This window comes from Tursiops truncatus, chromosome 8 (genome assembly GCF_011762595.2).
Source record: "Tursiops truncatus isolate mTurTru1 chromosome 8, mTurTru1.mat.Y, whole genome shotgun sequence".
Classification (NCBI taxonomy): Eukaryota; Metazoa; Chordata; class Mammalia; order Artiodactyla; family Delphinidae; genus Tursiops; species Tursiops truncatus.
In genome coordinates this window covers 74,703,816-74,731,582 of record NC_047041.1, presented here as the reverse complement: position 1 = coordinate 74,731,582, position 27,767 = coordinate 74,703,816, and the positions used below count along the sequence as shown (strand labels likewise).

Below are 27,767 nucleotides of genomic sequence, written 5' to 3'. Positions count from 1 at the left end.
AGTCCTCAAAGACAGAACTGAAAATGACAAATAGCTGTGGAGAAGGTTATGAAGGTGATGTTTGCCACTGAAGGAGACACAAGTTTGCAGCCCACCAACACTGCTAATGTCCCACTCAATTGTGTTCTATTCCATCTGTGGTCAATTTTGTGACTTCAGTGACAGAGGCAGGAACTATTCTTGTCTATTTCCATAAACAGCATTTCCATGCAAGGCCAACAACATGCATAGAAGTTCGTGGTAGATACAATTAGAATCATTTCTGTCCTACATCACTGATTACCTTCTAGAACTTCAGCAGAATGTCCAAGATACATCTCGAGATGTGATTTATCATTAATACTAACTCTAAATTACTATTATTGAACACAGATCCTTGCACATAATGAACAAGTGACAACCTTTCGCTGTGTGGTTAAGTGGATAAACGGACTGACAGTGACTTATTAATTGATGAGATCCCTTGCTGGTCTTATTAGTTAATCTTCAAAAACCCACCACAAGGCTACTTAGTTATCTCTACCAGTACTTCTATCTACCCAATTGCTTAAAAAATACAAATCGATGTTGACAGCTCAGATAAAGTTCTCCTTTTCCCATTTTTTTAAACTCAACTGAGGTAAACGTAGATCTGAATTTAGAAATGAAGGAAGGTCTGAAAAGCTTTGTGATTGTTTTAACATAACTATGAGATATAATTAGGAACATTTTAAACTATTCTGAGGTGGCACAAGAAAAGTGGCTTGCCTTTGCGAAGACGAGAGGGTGGGGTTTTTTTTGTTGTTGGTTTCCGTTGGATTTTAACCAAACCTCCCCATGAAAAAACGAAGTCATTCTACAGGACTTTTTCAAGAAGCCTGACTCCTATGTGTTGTACTCATTGTGTTCAGTATCCATTCAAATCACTACACATAACTAACTCATAGTCAGTATCAGCATGAAAGCAATTCCTGGATGTGCTAACATGTTGATATCTTCCAGAATTATCATGCCAATTCCCACATAAAAGTAAAACCGTCTATGCCAATTGTTTGTCTGTTGCTTTGTTTTGTCATTTATATTCCAATAGGCACATCATTCTGAAGAGTGGTACTCAGGAAGCTAACAACCCTTCCAGTGAAGGTGGCATAATATCCAATACTTTGAATGGCAGAGAGCTCAGAGCAAAAACTCCAAGTGTTGCAATGTAGTAACAAAAAGTAAAGGTGGAGACACACTTAGCAGAGTTCCCAAAGAACCTTGTAATCCACACAAAGTGTCAAGGCACAGCTGTGGAGGTGACTGGGGCATTCCCTAGTTCCCAAGACACCAGCAAAGTTCTTTAATCAGCACGAATACTGTTCTGTTCTGTATGTAATATTGTTCTTAAATATTAAGCAGCTGCCACCTGGCAGCTCTGATACAGTAGGAACGTGTCAGGAGCAAGGAAGAACAGTTTCCAATGAGAATACTAGGTCAGAGTGAATCAGAGAGACTAAGTGAGTGTGTGAGAGAGGACAGACTACACACCCACCCAGGATTAATAGAAAAAGAGGGGGTGGGAGGGCACTAGATGCCTTATGCCACTGACCTTCTTTGTCCACCCAGCCAGCAAGGATGTACTTTCTGAGTGTGTGGGTTGTTTGGCTTTCTTTTTCCATCAGCAAGGATGTTGTGCAGTGTTGAGTCTGTGATACACAGAGTAGGTTGGGTTTAGATGATAAAACAGCCACAACTCTCGCGGGCCAAACAAGCTGTCCTTGTCATTCAGAATTCTGAAGATGAAGCCTTTAGAGTGTGACAGAAGAATTTTAGAGTTTTTTCAATCCCCCCTGCCCTTTTTGTTCTCCAAGAGGAAGGATGTCCTTGCAATTTAACCACAGGCTTTTGCCTGTCTCAGGTTTACTGGAGCCCTCTGTGGCCAGGCCAGACGATGGAATATGGTCTGCCAATGACTCTAACCCATGATCTCAGACCTCACAGTTAGAGGCAACAACCAGTTGAGAAATAGTGTCAAGAGAGATGTCTCAGAAATGAAGCTTAAATGCCCTTACAGGAGAGTGGAGATCGAAGGTAGGCAGAGGACCTAGACCCCTTCTGAGAACATGTGTGCAGGACTGGGTCTGATTCCCAGGCATAGTGGGGGAAGGATAAAGCCCGCTTCAAGTGTGCCCAGAGAGGATGGCCAGGAAGGTGAAGAGCCTAGGAAACCTTGGTTGTGAGAAGGGCTGAGTGGACTCCTTAGAGCGATCAGCCTCCACTTACCGTTCAAGCAATTTCTACTATATGCCAGGCTCTTAATATGCAACAAATCCAGAAGGCACATGTTTCTATATCCATTTTGTAGATAAGGAAACTTAGGCTCATTGAGGAGCAGTGACCTGCAAGAAATCACTGTCCACGTAAGGCAGAGCTGGGGAGGGGAAGTCTTGGCTGGGCGGTGAGGAATATAAACTACCTAAGCTACAAAGTACCTTACAGATCAGCATCCAATACTTTCCTTTTCACAGATGGTGACCAGGAGCCCTTTAACAACATCATGACTTGCTCAAGCTGGCTTTGCCCACATCAGCTGAGTCTTATCTTTGTTGGGTCTTCAAACAGTGCTACCCAATAGGTTCTCAACTAAGGAAGTGATTTACTTTAATTTTCTTTTAAACCCCCATGTGTTGATGGAATGAGATAACTTTGAGGATGATGATGATGGTGATGATAACCATCCTTTAATGAAGTGACTACTATGTGCCCGTTGCTGGGCTAGCTTTCCTCTCTAGCTCCCACAATGACTCTGTCATAGATATCACTAATCCCCTTTGCATAGTTGAGAAAATTCATTCTCACCGTAGTTGCCTGATTCATTCAAAGTGACCAAACAGTATCAGGTCGCCATCTTATATTTTATTCTAAAATCTGCATTCTTTTTACATATCATGCTGAGAGAATTTGTCTGCAAAAATTATTCATTAAGAAATAACTTAGTCCCCATTTAAACTAATCAAAAACAAACAAAAATGCTAGAACATCCATTGATTAGTATAAAGAAACGATTATTATACTGATTTGACCTAAAGCCTAATGCTTTGGTGAGCTCATGCACCCTTGCCTTTGATGAAGGTACAAGTTCCACTTTGCTTTTTGAGATACTAAAATTAGCCTATGAAGCCCCATTTCTGCAAGTACCAGACACAGGGAATCTAGATATCTCAAGCTGAGAACTACTTTGTTACAAAATATTAAAAATAATTCCTGCTGATTTTACACTTTTGGACTTTGTATTACACTGAATTAAATTATAAACCTCAAGGCGTTTACTCACACATTTTTGGCTAAAAGCACAGACCAGCATTGTGATTTGATTTCCATTAAGGTTACCAATGAAAATCTATGAGTTGCTAAAGGGTTACAAATCTCTTCCTGTAGCAACAAAAGCACTATAAATCCGCAAGAGCTTTTCCCTCTGAGGGAGAAAAATTGCAAAAGAGAAATGATAGATGGGGCTTGCTAGAAATTTTAATTAAAGGTGTGAGTGAAAAATTCTGAATCAGGCCAGTGGCAGCTGCACTCAGACATGACCTGCTACAACAGCAGAGGTGGGGACACGTGTCGGGAAATAGCTATCCTGTGAGAACAGCCATAATACCCTTGAATTTCATTTCATATGGCTCTCCATAAAGTCTAGCTCTGAAAGGCCTTGTGCGAGACCTCCCTAGCTCAGAGAATAAGTCAGAATACAAAGAAATCGGCTCTTGGTTGCTTAGTGAAACCAGAGTGTAGACCACAGCATGTCTTTAGTGTGTGTGTGTGCTGTCCCTTGTTTGTCAAAGGACAGTATGCCCTGCCACCGTGCACTGCTTGCTGCAGTAATTAAGTAGTTAAAAGCCCTGGCCATGGAAGGTTCCGTATGAAACTTCTTTAAGAACTAGGATTGAAGAATATCAGCTACCCATATAAATATTGTAATGTTCTCCTCTTCTATTGCAGGCTTTACCAACAGGGCATTTAGGAGATGCATCTTTTCTTATCCCTACTTCCACATGTTCACTCACCAGGTTTTGACATGCTTTGGGGGACAGGAAGAAGAACTTGAACTTAATATCACATGAACATGGTTCCATCTCGACTCCATCACTTATAAATTGTCTGACTCCGGTCTGTTAATTTCTCAGGTTCTCATCTATAAATCTCACTAGCCTTGAGGGCTATTTGTTATAAGGTCATATGCCCTTAATTCAAAGTGCTTGGTAAATAGTCAAGCATTAAATAAATATAAGATGCTGTGACTATTCTTTCCTTTATTTCTAAATCACACTTACTCTCCTCTACCATACTTATTGAAAGTTAAAGACTTCTATGGCTGATTGAATTTAATTTTGACTTTAAGTTAGAATCAGACCGCTTACAAGTCAATACATTTCATGAGAAAAGCATGCTACTCCTTATTACAACCATCCTCATCGTTAGTCTCCTGTATGGATTCCCCCAAAATAACAAAGCAAACACAAAAACCACTATTCAAAAGAACAGATCAGTTTAGTAACAGTAATAAGTAACTCTTATGCCTTTAATTTTTGTTACAAATTATAGAATCAAAGCCTTAAATCCAAGGGCACAGGATGATCTGCTAAGTGGTCACTCAGATATGCCTGATCTCTGTGATGTGTACCCTGACCTCCTGGGAAAGACATAGTGGATCCCTAGACCCTCGTATTTTCCTCCAGAGCAGTAGAAATCTTAGTTGGGCACACAGCTGGCTAGAATAAAGTCTACTTTCCTAGTCTCCCATGCAGGTAGATATGGCCACATATCTAAGTTATAGCCAATGAGATGTAAGCAGAACAATCAAGTGAATCAGGAACTCTCCTTAAGTCTCCCTTCTTCATCCTTCCCTCCATGTTTCTGCCTGGGACACAGAGCCACCCTGGACCATGTGTCTGAGGCCCACCACTAGTGATGGTAGAGTGTTGAGCTGGAGCAACCAAGTCTCTGAGAACTTTGAGGAGCAGAGTCATGAAACCAGCGCTGGACTTTCATGATGGAGAAATAAACATCTATATTCTTTAAGTCACTGATGTTTTTCTCGTTTCTGTCACTCACAGCCAACTTATGATGTTACTTTTCCACAGCTTTGTTTCCAGAGTCCCTCAACTTTCAAAACTCCTGCGTTATGCCTTAATATTTGTTTATTTTAGTGCAATACATTTGACAAATATTTATTAGGCAACTTTCATATGCAAGACCAAGTACTGGAGAGTATGTTGTACTGAGAGAATCAGTGAGCAACTCCAACACAAGTCACACCCCTAAGATCCTTAATAGTGAAAGAAGAAGAAGTTATAGGGTGCCTAGGATCAGTACCTCTTAACAGAGAAACCTAATCTATCAGGGGCCCAGTGTGCGGAAGGAAGGTTTGTTGGAGGATGAAACATTAGGAGTGACAACTTAAAAATGAGATGTTAGGCAATGGGCAGTGAGTGGAGGTGCATTCCAGGAAAAGGAACAGTATTTCCAAAGGCCTTTGAGCAGGAAACAACATAGTGTGTTGAAAGAGGAGAAGTCAATATAGTTAGAGCAGAACAAGGGAGACACCAGATTAAGTGTAGAGGGAGTCAAGGTCGAAAACCTCTCACTCTATTCCTTTTTGTCTCTCTGTCACCTTCTAAACTATGAGAATGGACTGAACAATGAAAAAAAATGACTACAGTTCATAAAGAACAAAATTCTAGGGCCTGTTTTTCAGAATTTTCTCGTGGGTGAGGAGATGATAGAATGTAAACCCACACCAATCAAAGTATTTCCTGATTCTAGTGTTTGATTTTTTTTCCCAAAAGGAAAAACACTGAAGTAAGCAAAGATAACACTTAATGGGGTCATTGTTTTGCCCTAGTTTATATAAGAATGAACAGACCAAACTGAAACATGCAAGTCATCCCTCAACAGAACACTGTTTGTTTCCCTCTGTTTCCAGTCCTTCTCATTTGCAAAAATAAATAAACAAATGGAACTCTCTTCTTTGACAGAAGCTGGCCTCTCAGAATTTTTTGTTTCCTACGTAAGAAAATATTAATGCATTTCACTGAACCAATGTGTGCATACATCCTTTTCTCCACGGTACTGAGAAGAGTTGGGGAAAGCCTATTACAAGGATTAAAATGATCCATGGAGCACACTAGAGGGCAGGTATCCCTTTTAAATCTGCTGTAATGTCCACCCACAGACTAACAGCCAACCACTACCATTGTAGATAGCGCTCCTAGAGTGGCCCCATTTTCCCAGAATTGTTCAAATATAAGGCAAAAAATTTGCTACCTGCTTCTCAAATAAGCCAAGCTTTGCTCTTGTTCCTCCTGTCACCTCTAAACTGTTTTCCCTGAATTCCTCAAGCCTGGCTGCTTCTCAACATCTAAGTCTCACTTCCGATATCACCTCCTAGGAGAGGCCATCCCTTAGAGCTTTTCCTAAAATAACCTCTCCTGCTTTATGTTACATCACATGTTTCCTTCTAACATTTACCAACCTCCAAATTGCCTTGTTATATGTGCTTACTTAAAATGCATCTGTCTCTTCTAGAAAGTTACTCCTTAAAGGCAGTGACCTTGCCTTACTCACTACTCTATTTTCAGGAGGTAGAAAAAACTTTGTAGAGTATCTGGTGAATGAGTGAAACAACGGTCAGTCCTTTAAAATGAATATTATCATAATTCTCCTTACAGATAACTCACAAAGATTTGAAATAACTTGATCAAGGTTATAGAGCAAGTTGATGGCAGAATCACTTGACCTCAGGGACTCTTTTAAGCTATCAATGTTTCTTCCCTAAATTTTTTGGGAAAAAATAATGTATCTTAAGAAAATCTTCATTTTCAAAATTCTAGTCTCTTCTTTGCCTTTTCCCTCTATTCTATTAATATCCAATCAAATCTACTTTCAAACTACTATTTACATTGTCCATCCTTTTTCTTTCTACTCTCTCTGCCACCATTTTAATTAATAGTCATATCCTATGAACAACTGGAATAGCCTCCTAATTAGTTGCATTGCCTTTAGTTTCTTCCTGCTCCTGTCTATAATTCTATACATGTGTCTCCCAGATTAATTGCCTTAAACTTCAATTTTATCATGCTATTGATCAGCATCTCCAGTTGTTGTCTGTTGCCATCAGGTTAAAATGTAAATTGTTTGGCTTACATTCAAGGCCCTTCACAGCTGCCCCCAACCTACCTTTCTCACATTATCCTCTCCTTAAACTCTCTACATGATCTCCAGCTAAATTGGCCCACTCACTATTCAAACATCTCTTGAGTTCTTCCTATTCTTCAACCACACTTACCCTACTATTCTCCAAAAAATGTCTCGCCACATTCAAATCACATTTATTTCTCAAGACACTGGAGAATTTCCACCTCCTCTTGGAAAGTTTTCCAGATAACTCCAATGTACATGGATCCACCTGTCTCTAAATTCATCAGTACCTAGAACAGGGCCCAGCTCATTGTAGGTATGCAGCAAATTTTTGTCCAGTGAATTACTGAATCTGTGGTTGAAATCATGCTCTGTCTTATGGCAGCTTTTATTTTGTCTTATTTTATTTTACCTGTATGATTAAACCTCGAGTCCCTTTCCAACTGGGTCTTTGAGATATGAGGCCATGATTCCTATTCATCTCCTTACACACAAGAAGTAATGCCTCTTGTCTAACAGATTACTCCACATGCTTTAACCAAGTGAGCCAAATGTCACATTGTATTACTGATAAACGTACACTCTCTGATTTGTTTTATGGCTCAGGATTTAACAACTACTACACATAAAACAACCAACCCTACAGATTTTATCAGAGAGGCACTTGAGATTCAAAGTGTACCTCTCCTTTTTCTTCCGTGAGTATTTTACCATCATTGATACATTATGAAAGCAAATTCTCAATCTGAGCCATTTCTTGTTGGAATTCTAGCTGCATTCTTTTTTTTAACTTTTCTGATCCTCATGAAATGATAACCCAAGTTATGGTGTGCCAACAATGTAAGGACACCAAAACACACTATAGGATAGGTACCTATAGCTATCTACCTACAGGATAGATAACTATTTCTATCCTATTCTATACTAGGATAGAAACTAGTATAAAACAGGGTCCATACACTTCTGGGCAGCACACACAAAAGGCAGCATATACAAAAGACATACTGACCAATATCACTTCTTCTCAATACTACGTGAGTATCGTCAGTTAATAAATGTCATGGAAATTCGAAGGAAGTATGAATTAATGAAGGCTGGGGCATTACAAGAAGATACCCGAAACTCTCTTCAACAACAGTGCAGTTATTTTTGAGTCCATGTACATGTCAACCTGCTCTATACGGTCTCTACCTCCTATAAATATGTAATCTGCAATTTAACTTTAATACCTTCACGTATGTTTTTAAGAGAAAGAAAAGTAGATGATATTGACAACTTGCTCTTTAATCGCTTGGACATTGATTTAACGCAATCACAAAGAGGTCTTGCATCCACTGTAGCCAAAGCAGCTACACCCCATATATCTCTTCCACATTATCCTATTCTGTTCCATTTCTTACTAGTACATGAGAACAGCTAATTATTTACTGACCTATGTCAGGGGCTGCCAAAATATAGCCCATAAAACAAATATGACCCTCATTCTACTTTTATAAATAAAACTTTATTGGAACACAGTCATGTTTACTCATTACATATTGCCTAAGGCTGCACTTGTGCTAACACAACAAGGTTGAGTAGTTGTGACTGAAACCGTATGGCCCACAAAGCCTAAAATATTTATATCTGGCTTTTTCCTATCTTACCCTTGGCCTATGAATCTCTTGTCTGTCTCCTCACTCTCAGAACTTGAAAAGAGACTTTTTTGTTTACTGCTTTGACCATGACATTTGTACCTGGGACATAATAGATGCTTCATTCCTGTTGCTGACCACTCTTGGGGACTTAACAGGAGGAGTGTAAATTGTGTTAACATGGACCCAAAGCTCTGAACTCAGCTGCACATCTGGAATCACTGCTTTCTGGGTATATATGTAATGAACTCATGTAAAGAAATTTGTAAATGGCCAAAGAATACTCTGGGGAGGATTCTTGGCCCAAGAAACAGTTTTATAGAAAATGTCTTGGCCTCACTGCTGGGCTTACTGGGAGCAGAGCACTGTATTTTTCATAGACCTGCTATGCGAAACAAAACATGTACCAAATCACCAGGCAGGCCTGGAGCTGAGAATCTGGGTAACATTTGGAGAATAAGAGTTTAGGGTAACACATTTCTAAAAACTTGTTGATAGGAGCAGCAGCCTGTGCCTTTTAATTAATTTATTTGACTCTTGTCAATTGATATTACCCAGAGGTTTTAAGAAAAACACACACACACACACAACAGTTGTAAAATATAAAAACACCACTTCCCATCATTCTCTTCTAGTTTCTAGGAGTAACTTACAATTTTATTCTATGCAACATTCTCACCAAAGAAACTCCTTATTAACAAGTGCAAAGTCTGACCTATTGAAACCCAGCCAATTCCTCTATGCCAGGCAGATGTGTCAGAACAAGTCAACACCAACATGTCGATTTTTCGATATTCTATTTAAAGGACAAAGGTGAACGTAACAGTGTCTCAACGTTAAATAACCTATACACCAAGATAGAGAGCCTTGCCCAGTAGATCAGAATATGTATTATATCTGGAAGTTTTATCAGATAGGTCTCCAGGTTGAGCTGCCCCATCATGACCCATACACTCCTCAAGGCAATATGGGTGGATGGCATTCCCCCAATTTTACATCATTTCAATCCATTCTCCACTCTATAGCCTTAGCAATTTAAAATGTAGTCTACTCACATCTCTCCCCTTCAAAAAATTCTTATCTCCACACTGCCTTCAGGAGCTAAAGCTCTCATAATACAATATTATGTACATAATACATAATACTCATGAACTCATGGTTCATGAGTTAGCTCTGTGCGTCTGCCTGCCTGTCTCCCCTTTGCTACAAGCCTCTCTCCACCCCTTCCCTCCCTTGTCCTCTGCTCTGAAGGCTGCACTTCTAAGAGTTTTGATAATGCCTCATTCTATCTCTGGCCCCCATTCCTCCCTTTCTATCTTTTTCCCTATCCCTTTTTCTCTGGCGCTTCTGAGCCTTTGTGCATGCTGTTTCCTTTCTGGTTCTGATTGAAACGCTCTCCTTTCTACTCTTTTTTGGCTAACCTAGACTTATTATTTTAGTCTCATTTCAGATTATTCTTTCTCCTGATAGCTCTTCCTGATTCCTGAAGTCCACATTAATAGAAAAACCCCATGATAGGTAACACTTTATTTGGAATTCCACCCCCAAATCTAACCCCCAAAAATGTTTTACCTGAAAAGACTAATGAAAGGTAGAGCTCTAACTTAACTGTGATGTCTCCCCCAACATGATCTAAATTCTTCAAATCAATGTACTAAGTACAGCTTTAAGTACTCTCCCAGCTCTCCCAAGCAATTTAACTATGCACCTCTTGGATAAATCTTTAAATGCTTTGCTATTTAAAAAAAAACAAAACCACAGAGATTGTTCTATTAAAATATGGAAAAAGTGCTCTGTTTAAAATGACACACTAAATGTATTCTAATCAAGGACATAAGACTTGTTTTGAAAGGCTTTCACTTTAAGGAAATCAAAGACAGAACACGGATGAAGGCAAGCCACTTGTAATAAAAAGCTCCAATGCCTATAGTAATATGAGAAAACACCTGTTATTCTGGAGACGTACTTGTAACAAAGTAGGCTTGCAGATAACAATACGAAGTTGCATGTAAAATAAAAATGGAGTGTTAATGTTTTTAACTGGACACGTCTGGGCAGCAAACACTGAGTGAAGGCATTTTAAGTACATCAACAGCTCCCTCACTAGCTTCTGGTTATGTGGACATTGCTGTAATCTAAGTGGTTAAAATGATGCTTGCCACCTTTCTTATAACCTGCTGTGGGTAGAGGGTCAAAAAGTGGTATCTTGGGAGTGAAGAAAATTGATCTCAGAAGTGCCAACAACAGTAGGCAGAAGAGGTAATCTTGCTTCAGAGAGAACCAAACAAATCCCAAAGCAGGCACCCAACTCTAGGCCTATACAGACCTGGCCAGATCCGAAGCTGGTGTAGATTTCAGAAACTAAGGTTGAGGTGTGGCATTGGGTATAAGGAGCAAAGATGACTAAAGCATAAGTCCCACCTGTGGAAAGGGGTTTGAATGAGGCAGGGAGAACTGAAAACTGGGAACAGAACTGGGTGATGAGACTCGGGAATGAAGATAGCTTGGCAGGCCTCCCTGGCAAAAGTTGGAGGGGCCACAGGGCTGAGATTCCTGCGGGAAATAGTGTGAGAGCAAAGTGAGACAACGAGCAGCAGACTGCAGCCCCCAGGAGGAGGAAGGACTAGGGGCTTGGCCTCAGCTGGCCTCTGGTATTTCTGCCTGCAGGTCCAATGTACAGCAAAGCTTTCTAAACTGTGCTTGTCACAGCCTAGGAAGCTCTTACTGTTCTTCCAGAACCTCCTGCGTTCACGGGTGAAAGGAGAGGGGCTGTACCCACCAAATGATAAAGCTCAGCTCCAAACTCTTGCTTTGGGCATCATAGGGTCTCTGAGAAATGCCTCCAGGAAGCAAGTCTGATTTTAGTGCATTTCACTTCAATTAAGACAATGTCCCTGTTGTCATTCTATGTCTGTATTTGAAAGAAAACCAAGAGACCAGAATGGGGATCCCATCCCCAAAACTTAGCAAAGTATGCTCTCTTCCTCTACTCATCTTCTTAGGGGAAAAAGGGAAGGTAAAGAAAAGGAGAGAAGAGAATTCTGCACCGTTTTTAGCCTTCCCAAAGGAGATGTTAACTGCCTGCAAAAGAACTAGCCTGCCAGCTCCATTGCAAACCTCCCCTATAAAATCCACGATGCCTACTGAAATCATACCAACTTCAAATATAGAGATCCACCCTAAAATGTGAAGCACTGTGATGAGGGTTATCAGATAACTATATTCCTGACTTTCTAGTTCAATACCCATGCCCTTTTAAAAGACATGTATGAAAAATTTTTTTAAAAAGAGAAAAGCAAAGAGAGGTGTGGCAATTTTAAGTCGTGAAAAGAACACAGACATTCATGTTCTTTGAACAAAGAAAACCTGTCAGGCAACATCTTCCTCTTTAACCAAGTGACATCTGAAAAGTCAAAAGGGAAACTTCACACCCAGCTAGGAAGAGTGGTTCAGTCAATTTTGGTGATCGATGGGGGTCAAGGCTGTCGTAGTCAGATCAGAGCAACGGATTTAGGTTTCACGTTCATTTAGCAGTAAGTTGCTTCACAGGTCATTATGCAACGACTTTCAACAGGTCCAAGGAAAGTTCTGTGTGGTGTTTTTCTGCCACCCAACACAGTCATGTGCTCTGTTGTTCTATAACATTTTCAGGTTCAGTGAGGAGATTTTAGAAGTGCTTCTAAGGGAACTCATCTCCTTCTCCTGCTTGTCAATTACTAATGTGGATAACCGGTTAAGTTATACTTCATTGTCAGAATTATCAGTAGTGTGTGACCAATTATTTATATAATTACGCATGATCTTTATAAGGAAACACAGCTTACAGAGGAACTATATCCTTGAAATTTCTAAAAGTTCTTTGCACATGCCTCATACTCGTGCATTTGGTGAATGAGTGCAGAAATAAATTACAGATAAGTAGATGCATTCAACAACACTTTTTCTGAAATCTAAACTAGTTCTCATAAAGTAGTTTCAAGATATATTCATCCTGTTTAAAGAAGAATTGACAAAATGGATCTTTTCTAACAGTTATTTGTTTATGTGAAATAGACAAGACTTACTCAAGTAAGCTATTCTTTCTAGATCATAATTATTAATACTTAAAAACTAAAAATGAGCTAATGTTTCTGTCTACACTGGAAACCTCAGGGCCTCAAATTCGAGTTCTATCCCATTCCTATCCCCTGTAACTTTTCTTATACTGAAGTAATAAATCACACGTGTTAATTTAAAGTACTACTGATATATCTGGAGGTTAGATATGGTGTCAGGAGCAGAAATTTGGCAAAGGTCCGTGGGGTTCCATGTGTTAAACCACACAGGGCAATTTGTGCTATGGGAGTAGAATGAAATTATAATTTCAGAATTAAATATTCTGAAATTATATGGTGTTTCATTTTTATTCCACAAGTGTATTCTTTTAAATGTTTTAAAGTAAAGGCTAAAATGATATTGCATACAGAAGCTAAACTCAGGTTTATACTTTCAAATAATTTAAATAATAAGCTCAATGAAGGAACACACTGGAGTATGGGAATTACACTAAGAAAAGACAAAAATCACTAGGTTACTGCCTGCCACCTATCCACAATAAGCTCCAGATTGCCATTTTTACAAACTGCTACAGGAACACTAAAGGAGAAGCAGCATTTTAATACCTCACCAAAAAAAAAAAAAAAAAAAAAAGAATAAAAAACTGGAAAAAGATTCACTTTTGGATGCCCAACTTCCCTCATTTGATGGGAGGCCAAGGCTCCACAGTGAAAGCAAAGTGGAGAGGTTTTCCCCCAAGGTTTTAAATTACTAAATCATTACTTAAATTATCTAAGTAATTACCTTAAACGTCTGCTTTGCTTTGGCTGTGGAGACATAGTCACAACCATGAAGACCCTACTGAAACAAGAAGATATGAAGTTCATAAAATGTTCTCCATCTCCACTGCAGAAAGGAACACGAACGTTACCTGAAAATGCAAACTGTGATCTTTTGTGATGAGATTCAAGAAAACCTTTACTTTCAAGTTATAATGACTATTCCTATATTTCTTCATATCCTATAGTCAAGGGAAATTTTATTGCCTAATTATCTACATTAAGTGATAACTAAAGCATACATAGTCTGAGAATTGTAGACTGTGTTAGTCATTCACATTTTAAAACATAAATGTTTAGAACTATCCATTTTCTGGGGTCCTTTGGTCTCTTGTTCCTTTCTGAGTTCTTACTATAACAATAAGAGATACATGTAAGGAAATAATTTTTCCCCAAAAATAACATCAAGTCTGTGTCTCGATTCCACAAGTGAAATATACCAGGCTCTAGAGAATGTTTCATGAAACTGTAGAGAAAATTGTTAAGTAAATGAAGTGTTTATTTTCTGTACGAAACTTCCTGTTTTAGGGGAATATCCTGCCATCTTGACCTTACTTCCCCACTTACTTGGTCTATTGCTTTTATTCAAGGCCTTACCATTGTATTTCCACTCAGAAAATTGTGACACGTGGGTACACTACCATTTCCTTCTGTTGTAATTAAAAAGGTATTTATGCAGTGTTCTAATCTCACAATGGTCACATACTCACAGCGAGATGCCTAGTTTATCTGAAAGGTCATTGGTTGAAAGTCCTTCAGTCAGAATTGAAGGACAGGTCCCAGATTCTCAGCTTAAGCGTCAGGGTTCCAAAGTAAAGTTATCCTTGGGAAACATTCATTTCCCTTCCCATGATCAGATAGTATTATGTCTGTAACTTATTATTCAAGGCTATCTTCCATTTTATCCTTAGAATATTTCATCTTTACCTTTCCTCTAGCTGATATATATAATTGTGTTATCCACCAGTTCTATGGATGCTGTACATGAAGAAAGACCTTACTCAATCCTTGGTGCCAGGATGTCAGTTTAAAAACCCAGGCTTCTTTGGAATTCTTTCAGTGCTCATTGGAGGATTTCTCTTTGTTATAAGACGTTGAGTAAATACAGGAGATAGATGAGCTTTCCAAGGTTGGATATGACACACACTCCGCTCTTGGCTTCTGAGAACACTTTGGCTCCTTGTCATGTTGGTTGTAGATTGTTAGGGAACTTAGAAGAAGGTAGAAAGACATTTTGTAAACATCACCATGGGAGAGGGATTTTTTGACATATACATTTTGGTCCAAAGTTCCTCTCTGTGCAAGGCTGAAGCCTACCTTAGCCTTACGTAGACAGGCTAATAAAACTCCTAAGGTTCTGTGTGCCATACGACTTTCCATAATTTTTCTATTAGCCCAGGACTTCTAAAGACCATGATTATCTAAAGAGTCCTAGACCGGGTGACATTATCATGGCTAACACACTGGTGGATGATGACAAATTAATGTGTTACTATTTGTCTGGGTGTTGCAGTTAGGGAATGGGATCCTTGGAGACGTTATGCCTAATGCCAAAGTTAGAAGTGAATTTGAAATCCCAGGTCTTCCCTTTACCTGCCTTCAAATGAGGCCTCAGAGAGACTATCCAATCATCTCTGCCCCACATGTTCTATGAGGCTGGATTTCAAGAAAAATACAAGTGACCATGTTTAGAGTAAAAGTTAAAGACTGTTAACTAAGGTGTCAGTTTCTGTGAAATTGACCCCCCAAAAATTATAGAGCTAGTTTAAAAGAAAGAGAGAGAATGAGAAAGCCCTTTACATGGTGATAGCTCAAATAATTATAATTTTTCCATGGAGTTTATAGTGCCCTAAAATGTAGCTGTATTACAAGTTAGGTTATAAAACCTCTGGACTAGAGAGAAGGCATTTCTCCATAATAGCCAAGAGCTCTGGAAGAACAAGTTGTGAGTATAGTGCAGGAGACTTAGAAGTTGGCAAGAGAAGCTAGTATGTAAAAGGAAATGAATATAAGAGAAAGCTGCAGCTAGAAGAAGAGTGATTTCTTGCTGATGTTCCTTTTAGAGAAACAGGGCAAATATCTCTAAATAACTCACTGTGATTTAAAACTTTTTTGGTAACATCAGGATTTTCATTATAGTAAAGCAAACTGAGTATATATTCTATTGAGTATATATCCTAAGGCCAATATTAAACCCAAATTCTTATACCTTGTTCCTCCCAAAATCTACACAACGATTTCCTCAAGATCTTAGTATGCTTCTAACAAGATGGCAGGAAATGGCAGAATATATCCTAAACAACATACAACCAAGCTTCAGATGAAAATGTTAATACTAATAAGAGCGGAACACACCATTCCAGCGAATGAAAAGTTGACGTGAATCAGTAAGATTCCTGAAATAAAAGTCTTGGCAGTTAGGTGGTGAAGGCACCTGCTGGGTCCAGAACCAAGATTCCATGTTTTTACTGAGGAACTGAAATTCAAAATGTCAAGTATTAGAAGATAAAGACAAAGCAAGGTCTAACATGACCAAGTCTGCAGAAATTTAACTCATTGATTTTATGAAAAAGATACCACTAAATAAATGAGCTCTAATTTATTATAGTCAATGTTGTAATGACAAAATTGCTACCATGCTTGACTACATTCAGTACAAACTCAAGATGGCCACAGTTGCAAAGTATGTTTCTTAATGAATCTGGCTGAATCCTGTTTATGCAACTTGAGCCCTTGGAAGGATTACATACAATTTATAATGACAGACATTTCCCAGGTTTGTTCTCTGGCTGCTGGAAGACTCATCAATAATTCAAGAACACAATACCCTTTGTGTATAATTGTTCCATTTCTTTCCCTTTTGCAAAAAATCATTCAGATTTCAATCATTAAAAAATCATTCACATTTATACCAGCATAGAACATGTAAACCAAGAAATGTTCTTGTTGGGAAGGCTACAAAAGGAAGAAAGAAAGATCTTATAAACTTTACAATTTCATATTATTATGTAACACAAGGCAAATGATTCTTAAATCAAAAACATAAGGAACAACAAAGGGTTTTCAGTTATGCTAAAATTTATAAAAATTAAAACTTCAAAGGGAAATTTTATTGTGTGACATTTTAAATATATGGAATTTAGTATATAAAAATTATAATATGATTTAATCCTGGATCAACCACTTACTAGCTGGATTACCTTGGGAAAGTTCTTAAATCTCTATTATCTGCAGTTTCCTCATCAATAAGATATGTAGATTAACAATCACACTGATTTTTTTAAAGAGTAGTGATAAAAAAATGACATAATGTATAAGTAAGTGTACTTTACAAACCATATAAAAGTAAGAAATACTCTAGCCTCCATCAAGTAACACGATAAGGAAAAAATGTTATTTAAAAATTACTCAAAACTTATTTTTAGGAAACTTACTTCAAAAGCATTAATTGCCATGCCAAAAATTTTCAGTTCATACTTCGTCATAAGTCTAATTTAATCCCTTTAATAAAAATATTAAAAGGTACAAAAGGCAATTTCACCTCCCTACTCCACCACAGTATGTTCAGAAAATCCTTTCATATATAATCAAATTAAGGGGATTTAATCTTAATAACATAAAAGCAAACTGGAAATGGAAATATATAATTGCAGTAAATTGAGAATATTCCTTAGTTTGTTCATTCATCAAATAAATTGTTGCTTTGGGAAGATTTTTCAAGTATGGTCAATATATGAAAAAAAAATCAATAACTATGTTGAACAATGTGAAAGCTATCCTGGTTTTTCTGAATTTTTTGTGGGGTGATGGTTTGCTATTGTTTTATAAGACTGTTTCCTGGGTACTCTCTTCTGTCTCTCTAACAGGGACTGGCTATTAAATTCCATGTTTTACCAAACCACATCAGCAAAGGAATAAGCAAATTAGGAGCTGCACATTAAGTACAGGTCAATCATTAGTGGATGTTGAAACGCTGAACAGCAATACACACAACACCACACGCCACATGACTAGATAGTCTGAAATAGAATGAATAGCATATAGTTAAGATCATGGGCTGTGAAATCAGATATATTGAATTCAAAGAAAGGTTTTGACTCCTACAGCTGCGTGACATTTGGCAAGTAATTAACTTCCTAATACTGGTTTCCTTATTGTTAAAATGGAGATAATAATTGCACCTATCTCAAAGAGTTGTGAGGGCTAAATAAAAGAATCCAAGGAAAGTACTTAGAAAAGCACCTGACACACAGAAAACAATCCATGAGTGTTAAATCGTATATGTAAAGAAATGTAGACAAAATAAAAGATTAATTTTTCTCACAAACTTCTTGATAAGGAATTCAAATCTCTGGCACAGAAAAATCAACCTGAGATCTCTTTTAAAATAAAAAATGCCAAATCATTGGACTTATTTAACTCCCTAAATTGTGCTTTTTCACTACACACACGCGCATGTGTACATACACACACATACATATACCACTATATAAGATGCATATAGATGTGGGCTTCCCTGGTGGTGCAGTGGTTGGGACTCCGCCTGCCGATGCAGGGGACAGGGGTTCGTGCGTTCGTGCCCCGGTCCGGGAGAATCCCACGTGCCGCCGAGCGGCTGGGCCCATGAGCCATGGCCACTGAGTCTGCGCTTCCGGGGCCCGTGCTCCAACGCGGGAGAGGCCACAGCAGTGGGAGGCCCGCGTGCCGCAAAAAAAAAAAAAAAAAAAAAGATGTATATATATGCAACAAATTTATCTTAATGTCAGGAAGGGTATAGCAATGCAGAAATTGGGAATGCAGATCAGAGGACCTGTGCATTTCCTCAATGAAGCCATTTAATTTTTCAATGCTTCCATAAGTTTAAATAATTTTGATTTGTGGCTAGTGAAAAAAAATCGTCCATTTATTCCAGAGGCAGTGTACTGGCAAAAGAAAATGATTCAAGGTGGAATAGAGTCACACGTGTATTGTACAACTTAAAGGCATGCTAAACCTTGCTAATTCAGTTGGAGATGAATAAAAATGCTTATCAGTTCAGGTAAAAGGAAGACACAAAATTTAAAAAAATCTACTCATTGCTAAGTGGCTAATAATGGTAAATTCTCAGGGAAAAAGGATTTTTGGTTTTGAGCTCTCATTTATTTATTGTTCTTCACACTTGATGTACTTCCTAACAATTCAACGGGAAGAGAACAAGTGAATTCTCTAACTTAAATAGGAATATGGAAAATGGCCCAGATACACTACTCTTTCCATTCTTGTAAGAGATATCAAATTGCATTTTTTCTTGCTTTCAAATTTGGTGTCAAATGTAGTGTTGGGTGTAATCTTAGACAAAGTCTGGTATAAATTTTTCTATGTTTAAAGGTTTTCATTCTCAAGGAATAAATCTCAGAAGGGCAACATACCATCAGCTGATTTTTTTTTACAGTGGTGGTTGATCACTTTGTTTATTTTGCACTCATCTAAGATATATGCCTTTCTCCGAAAGAAGAGGTTAAGAAGACATTAACATTTGCAAAGTCCTTTGAGAGATGTGTTACCAAAGTGTAAATTATATCCTATTAGACCAGCCTTATTGAACATGAATAAATTACAGAGAAATGAGTGTCTTTAATAGAGCAAAGATATTATTAAAAAGAAATCTGAATTTAAAGAGTTTGAATATATTTAAAATTTTGAATATGCTTGCTTTTCCTGAATTAGTGTTCAGTTTTGAGGCAGCTGGGCAAAGAAAGGTACTAAGTCTGGAAATATTCATGTGCTAGTAACAGCCATGTTTCTCTCATCATGGATTAGAACACTTATAAATGTTTTGAGATTTTACATATATCAGTGGCAAACATAGCCATATTTTTTCCTAGAAATTAATATAAGCCATTAGATAGTTTTGAAATCATAATCACTGCTCCCATAAATTGCTAAATTAGATGAAATATTTATATCCTTGTTATTCAAAAAAAGTGAATTTTCAACATTCAACTGCTGAGTAATGGCTGTTTGTGCAATGTTTCCACTAAGATAAATGAAAGTTTTACTCCCTGCTACTAGTTTAAAACTCCTTTGCATTTTTACACAAGAGCCCATTTTTCATTACCAGGAAAGGTATGCAATTTGAATCATGCTACTTTTTATTCACAGTAAATCAATATGTGTCATAAGAGCAGAAAAGAAAGTAATATTACTCGCTATCATTGGACCTTCCCTTAGAGCAAGTCCTAGAAGACATCGCCAGGTTGGGTTGCTATAGCAACAGAGCTCTGGTACCTCTCTTGCTTGGCTTGTTATAGTGAGTTGATTTCTACCACACAGATATAACCCAGAAGAATTTTTATGGTAAAGAAGTAATTACAAAGAATCAACAGCAATGTGTGTGACTTTTCCATTGATCTGCGATGATTTAATTCAGAACTAGTATAATGACTCTATAACATTTCAAAGCCCTCTGCTGACTTCCAGTTAAATTATTCATTGCCTTTTCTTTAGGCTTCTTAAGTAGTCAGATTTCTTAAAATGTGAAGGAAAAAAGAATCCCGAGACCCTTTAGAGTGTTAGCATGAAACCTGATATGGTTTTACCCAACTATGAAAATCTGCTATTAAAATGTCTTGAAATAATATTAATCCACTTAAAAATATCAACAATTAGTAAGAAGACTCAAGAAGACTATACTGGCAATATAAAAAATTATCTTTTGACTTCTTCTAAAAAGATATCAAGACAGAAAAGAATATATCTTATTTTCTTATATAGGCCATATAAGCCATTTTGAAGAGTGTCTGACATACATGTAAACACCTAATAAATATTGTTATAATTTTATTACTATCCCAATACAGTCAAGCAAACAAATTATATTCCTTTCCTTACATTACATAAGCACTACTGATTATGCAATTGTAATGCCCTTTGTATTCTGAATATATGTAAAGTAAAAATGATATAAGGAATACACTACTATACAGCTGAGCCTTAAACATATTGTAAAAAGTCGCAAGTCCTTTTTAGAGGACTAACTAACCTTGTGAATAAAAATCTGCATCTGATGGACATTCCACAGGGAAGCTGCTTGGAATGGAGTGTGTTGTGGGTTTGGGAGACAGGATCTAGATTTTGTGTATCGTACTATTTACTTGAGATCTTAACCTAAGTCTTTGTCTTTTTACCTGTAACAAAAGGATAAAAACATTTTCCCAGCTGAGTGGTAGAGGATTCAGTGAGACAATGTATATAAAGCACCTGTTACAATGCCTGGCACAAATGATACTTTTAAAATTTTAGCTGCCTTTCCTTTAAAGTTTTCTAGTCATTTCCTTGAATCATAATTTCCAAATGGAACTTATAGGTAAAACTGAGTATAAATTCAGTATTTCTTAGAAGTACTTTGATATATATGGATTTTAGTTCTGGAAAATGTAGAAAACTTTCATTTCCATATAATTCTATGTTACAAATTATTTTTTAATTGATTTGATTGATAATGTCTTTCCCAAAGTATGTTTTCATGACCCCCTAGCCCAGGATAATGCTCTGGGGAAAGAAAAAAAAAGGTGGCAGAGGGACCATTTCTACAGTCAGATACATTTGGAAAATGCTACATAATACATCTCATTCTAGTGATTAATAGATCACATTAGTATATTCAACCCTCCAAGAAATCCCAGATAAATAAATCAGTATTGCTTAGTGGTAAAGAGTGTAAATTCAGGAGTTAGGCTTTTGAACCTCACTTTCCTCACTTATTCCCTTATAACCTGGGAAGTTACTTAACCTCTATGTTTCTCAGCTGTAAAATGGGAATGGCAACAGTGCTTCCCACACCACAATGAGAGGTTAAAGTGAGATATATCACACCTGCTCAGACAGAGGCTGAGTCAATTATCAATAATAAGAGTTATTAAAGAAGCCTGTTTAAACCCATTACTATGACCCTTCTTCTTTATGAACTATATTTTTGAACGTCTTCTGGAACTATAATTCCTTGGAACACGCTTTGAACAATGCTAAAATTAGGGTAGTGGTAAATTGTAGTTAAGTAAAAAATTATTCATCATATTGGTGCCCAAAGCAAGTAGCACCAAAAAAGTCAGCTACTTCACAACATGTGACCCCACTGGCTTGCTCTCATGCTTCTACTATCAGAACACTAGAGCAACTGTGTTAAGTGTAAAGATCTTACCCCCATGGATGTTCTACTCATTAGAGCCATTTACACCCATTTCATGCATTATCACAGATCAGTTTATTGCATAATATTAGATTATTTGCATGTCACTAAAAATTGAGCCTTAAAGGAAAGAGATATCAAATGATTAAAGCCTTAATGACTAGCAGAGACAAAACTAAGCATATGGCTTACTCATGGGGTCTGCAAAGAGAAGGGACATTATTAAGATGTTTACACATTTCCTAGTGCTAACGGAAAACAACTTGAGTGAATTTTCAAAATGGAGAAATAAAATAGTACAGAACAATAAGGAAAGGTAAGAGGTTCATCCCAGGAAAAATATGGTACAAGTTCACAACAAAATGCAAAGCCCTCCCTGGTCTAGACAACACCATGTCTCCAATGAACTTCCTTACCCTTGTCCAGAAGATCGGAAGCTTAGGCAAAGGACCAGAAAAATGAGCAGTGAGCTGATTAATCTGACACCTTTTAGAAATCCTTTTATTTATTCCCACATTTGCAACTGTATCAGGTTGCTGACTTCTCTTCTTTTAAAGAGTTCTTATTTTTCATCATCAGAAATAAATGCAAAACAGAAAAAAATAATCACTCATAATTTAATGACCTCTGAAAATTAAAAACCATTTTCAATTATTCCTGTTCACTTCAAGTCTTAATCATAATTATACATCATTTCTACACGGGTATTTTTATATGTAAACACAATTTCAAAGCCTGGGTTTTTTTCCACTTAACATTATATCTTCAGTATTTTTCTCACAATGATACAGAGAAGTCTTCAAAACGACCATTCCTAGTACCTGAATGGTTATATTCTTCCATGATCAAACATGCAAGTGATTGCCAATTGTGCTGTTATATTGATACAACAAATCTCTTCCTTCATATAGTTAGTTCTTTCTTTTAGATTAGTGGTTTCAAACTTTAGTATGCATCAGAATCACCTAGAAGGCTTGTTAAAGCACGTGTGTCTGGACCCCACCCTCAGAGCTTCTGATTCAATAGGTCTGGGGTGAGGCCCAGGAATTTGCATTTCTAACAAGTTCCCAGGTTTTTCTGGGAACCACTTTTAAAAATTACTGTTAGATTGTTTACATGGACTATGATCATTGTTGCATTGGGGTTGACAAATCAAATAGTATAGACATTTCATGGCATCTAACACATATTTCTGAAAACCTTCCTACAAGCTTATTCAGCTTTATATTGTCAAGTGACTTCTCAATACTTGAAGCCCGGGTAGATACCAACTAACTGAATGAACAAAAGAACAAAGGAAAATTCTTACTTCTCTCCTCCTCAAAATCATAACATTAGGCTGAGATTCATCTATTTACATTTCAAAGATACACAGCATGGCTAAATAGTAATATCTAAATCTCTGTTACTACAGACATCAGCAAGGAGGTTTTATCATCACTCAAAAGTCAGTGAAAAATAGCTGTTATATTTAAACCTGGGAAGAGAGTAAATCTGTATCTGTACCACACAGTTAGAAATTAGCTGCATTTAGCTTTGTCCACCGGATAGTTCAAAAGCAGTGTTGTTCATTGCAAGGTGCAGGGCAAAAATCTGGCTATGAGAAATTGTGTTTGATAAACTAGAAACAAGAGAATTCCCACTTTAGCAGGGGATTATTAGCATATTTGCCTAAAAGCCACTGTCAGAAACCTTGGAGGTTTCCCCTTGTACTAAAGGATTCTTTATATTATATATAATATATTATATATATTCTTTATATTGAGATTACTCCTTCACCTTTAAATGGAGACCTGTGCATATAAACAAACATGTCTACATGAGAATATAGATGCATCTACATAAGTAACATTAGATAGCCATGTATGCAAAGTATCTATTCATACATTGGTTTCTAGAAACCCACAGACAAAACATATGCTTAACAAAGATATCATCTGCAGAAATGTCTTCTGCACTCTTTCTCTGTAATCTGCACACATTCTTAATTTTTTCATTCTTTTGTGTTGCTATTGTGTTGATTTGAATGCATAATGAGAAAATGTGTTCATATATATGATAACCATAAAACCATACATAAGTCAAGTCATTGGGTGTTGTCAACAAACTTTGGAATTTGGTTAGACATAAAATTGTTAACTCTGGCTCACGTTAAGAACAGTAAATCAGGAGTAATTGTGTTAGATAGAGACTTATTAATAGAATCATGTATTTATGACTTTCTAAGGGATAGTGTTTTCTATGTCAGTGTTTTTTGGTGATTGTGCTCTCTTTATTTTATTTTTTTTTAAACAGTAAGCAATTTATTATAATGTTAAAAATAAACCTGCCATACAAATCAGGCTTTGCATTCCTAGGTATTTACCCAACAGAAATTAAAGCATATGTCCATACAAAGATTTATACATAAATGCTCACAGCAGCTCTATTTGTAATAATCTCTAACTGGAAACCACCCAAATGTCTTATTGATATAAGTAAATGCATGGACAAATTTTAGTGTATCCATATAATGGAATGCTACTTAGCAATAACAATAAATTATTAACACAGGCAACAACATTGATGAATCTTAAAATAATTATGCTGAGTGAAAAAAAGCCAGAAAATAGAGTGTATACTGTAGAATCCCATTTATATATATATATAAACCTTGGTAAAATGCAAACTAGTGTGTTCTCTTTAACTAAAAGTAAGTCAACATTCTTAATAGCTTGAAAGGAACCTAAATTGTTTTTTTTGCATGGATAGGTTCATTATGACCACAGGAAGACATGGCTGCTCTCAGGACGGACAGAAAACTAGGAGACAGATGCTAAGATACCATATATATTTCATGTTATGAAATAATATGCATAAATGTATCCACTTACTATGTACTATGTCGTAAATATGACTATATTTGGAAGCCTTAGCAAAGAGGACAAAGTTTAAAATACACCAATGTCAAAAATGCAAACTTAAGAAACCCAGAACAGCAACGCAGATACCATGAGGCAATCATTCCCCTAGTGTGTCTGAGAATTTGACCAAAGGCACTCTCTACTTAATTCAGGTGTTCAAAGAAACTTAAAGTTAAGATATTAGCGGCAACAACCATCTAACTATCGTTTGAAAATCAATACCTCTGAGTTTTTTTTGACTAATAACTGCCAACTCCTTATAATGTGTTAGTGCAGAATGACAATCAATTAAATATAGCCCCTGCCACAAATCCAAAAGTACTGGCCAAGGTGCGCACACATCAGTGAGACATTTCTAGTTCATCCATTCAGTGCAGAGAAAGAAACAGGGAAAAATATGTGTTGAAAGGTGCATATGGCCTGCCTGTGAAATTTCAATTCCTGAACTCCAGGGAATGAGAGGTAAAAAGTCTCTAGGGATAACCAGATACAAGAAAAGTTTTGGTAGAATCCCTTTACTCCATCAGGGTAGAAATGGACCCCTGACAAGCCAAAAGATAAGAATTGAAATGAAAATATATTAATGGATATTTTCCTTTTTTGACAAGTAGTTTCTTTTGCAATTTAGGCAGTAATAGATTCTTTCTTTTTAAAAAATTAAGATAAAAAAAAAATGGGTCAGGGCTTCCCTGGTGGTGCAGTGAGAGTCCGCCTGCCGATGCAGGGGACACAGGTTCGTGCCCCGGTCCGGGAGGGTCCCACGTGCCACGGAGTGGCTGGGCCCGTGAGCCATGGTCGCTGGGCCTGTGAGTCCGGAGCCTGTGCTCCGCAATGGGAGAGGCCACAGCAGTGAGAGCCCCGCGTACAGCAAAAAAAAAAAAATAGTACAAATTAAAAAAAAAAAATTTTATTGTGGTAAAAGTCACATAATATAAAACATACTAGTTTAACCATATGTAACTGTACGGTTCAGTGGCACTAAGTACATAAAAAATAAAATAAATAAAATAAAAAAGAAAAGCTGATGGGGCCTGAACTAAGGCTGTGGCTTTGGAGAAGAGGTAATTAGAATGGTTGCTTCACTCAAAACTGATGAGGTTAAAAAAAAAACCAAAAAAACTGATGAGGTTACAAGAAGGTAGGAGGGTTTAAAAAAAGAACCAAAGGAGAACAATAAAAGAAAGTGTTGTTATTCCACAGGCAAGGTCATGCTCCTCTGAGATCTTTAGCCCTTTGTTGGGGGAAATGACTGAATGGGCCCTTTGGTTACACAAATGTAAAATAAACGTATGGTCTCTCCACCAAATGGGGAAGTTTCCACCAAAAAAAGAAAAAAAAAAGTACAGATTATATGTGGATGGAGCAAAATGAGAAAAAGTGAATGACTAAAATTCACTAAAACACTATTTTAAAACATCTATCACAGCAACATGATGCTATAACTTGCTGGGCCAATCAGTGAATAACCACATTACAGTCAGTTCTCTTACTGCAGGCTCTCCTGGAACTATAGAAGCATGAAACTGCACATTATGTTCTACTGTGGTAACTGATATTAAATTCGAATGCTATCACTAAGGAATCTGATGCAATTTTCTTCAGTAAAGTGAGTCTCAATTCCTTTACAAACAATACATGCATAGGTTTCACCAAAAGGAAACTATTTACTGAAAAGAAAAATGGAACATCAAAAAATATTTTAAATGTTAAATATGATACACTTATGTTATTCACAAATATAGACATCAAATTCTTTGAGAGTTGACTAAATATGGAAGACCAGATACAAATAAATGTATGTAATATATATATTTTTGCCTAAAGATATTAGGTTACATTAGAGGGAAAAACATCTAATTTATTAATCATGTGTTTTGTCAACACTTTTATTATAAAAAAGAATAATTGGTTAAATAAATAAAACCCTATGTTTTGATTCTAAGCTTCAGGACTTAATAGTCTCAAGAAGGCTGAGCTTCAGTTGAGAAAGGCCAACTTAGTAAAATTTAAACACATCTGTGGAGGTACTACTAAATCACCATTTACTAATGTGTTAAAGCAAAAGCAGGCTGGTTGGCTAAAATAAACATGTTATCCTTGTAACAAAAAACAATAAGTGATGACTGGGCCAATTGTCTACTCTAGGGAGGCCAGTCTCCTAAATTGGTTCTCAAGCCCCTAATAATAACATATCATTATATCCCTTTCATTGCCTTTCCAAAGCAAAATAGCAATTATTACCTGAACATTTTTGTTAGATCAATAAACACTGACTTAATGTTAGATTAAAATACAAAATGATTGACATTATTTTTGAAGGCTAATTATAATTAAACTTTTCTTTAAATTACATCTTGTAGAGCCTTAAAAAATTGTCGTACAAATAACTTTCAGTCAAAAGTGGTCATTAAAAAGAAAACTTTACACTGGAAAAATTTTCTACTGGGTCATCACTGATTTGAGTATGTTAAGAATGTTCACTGATTGTATTAGATGTACACATCCAAATTATTCAGCTCTACAAAATAAAATAAAAAGGAAAATATTTTAACTTATTCAAATGACAAGACAATATAGCTTCTCAGAATCATAACCTCTATTCTTTAGGAAATGACTAAAAATAAGATAGAAGGACTCATACTTATAATTGCAGATTTCTAGGAGTATATCAGTGCTTTATTTTTCACTTTCTTATTTTTGAAAAGAAGAATTCTTGGTCTCAGGAAAAGCAGCAAATGTAATTTGAGAGATTAAATTCTCTCGATTATTAACAAAACAGATCACAGCCTGAAATGCTACTTTATTGAGCCAATAATTACAGTCAAGAATTGTTCATGACATCTAGTCAGATTTTTCATTAGGATGATTGTAAAATGGATAGAGGCCACCAAATCATTCATTGGCACAGGCCCATGTTTCTTTATTCTAACCCAGAAAACCAGTAAAAAAATGGCAGTCATCATTTAACCATGCCGTTGTAACGAGTTTTGACTGTCCTCACTCTGATTTACAACACAAACTTTTTGAAAAG

At 36.8% G+C, this 27,767-nt stretch overlaps 1 protein-coding gene across 18 annotated transcripts in view; it reads right to left on the bottom strand.

The window, feature by feature from the left end:
* Positions 1 to 27,767, bottom strand: part of GAS2 (growth arrest specific 2) — a 153,633-nt gene that overhangs the window by 23,924 nt on the left and 101,942 nt on the right. For 13 of the 18 annotated variants that reach the window (XM_073808700.1, XM_073808711.1, XM_073808702.1 and 10 more), the window contains one exon: positions 13,632 to 13,685. The exons of 1 other annotated variant lie outside the window; for it this stretch is intronic. In XM_073808700.1, coding sequence (XP_073664801.1) covers positions 13,632 to 13,685 — 54 coding nt within the window. 4 more of the 18 variants (XM_073808708.1, XR_012333486.1, XM_073808705.1 and 1 more) reach the window with 4 other exon arrangements.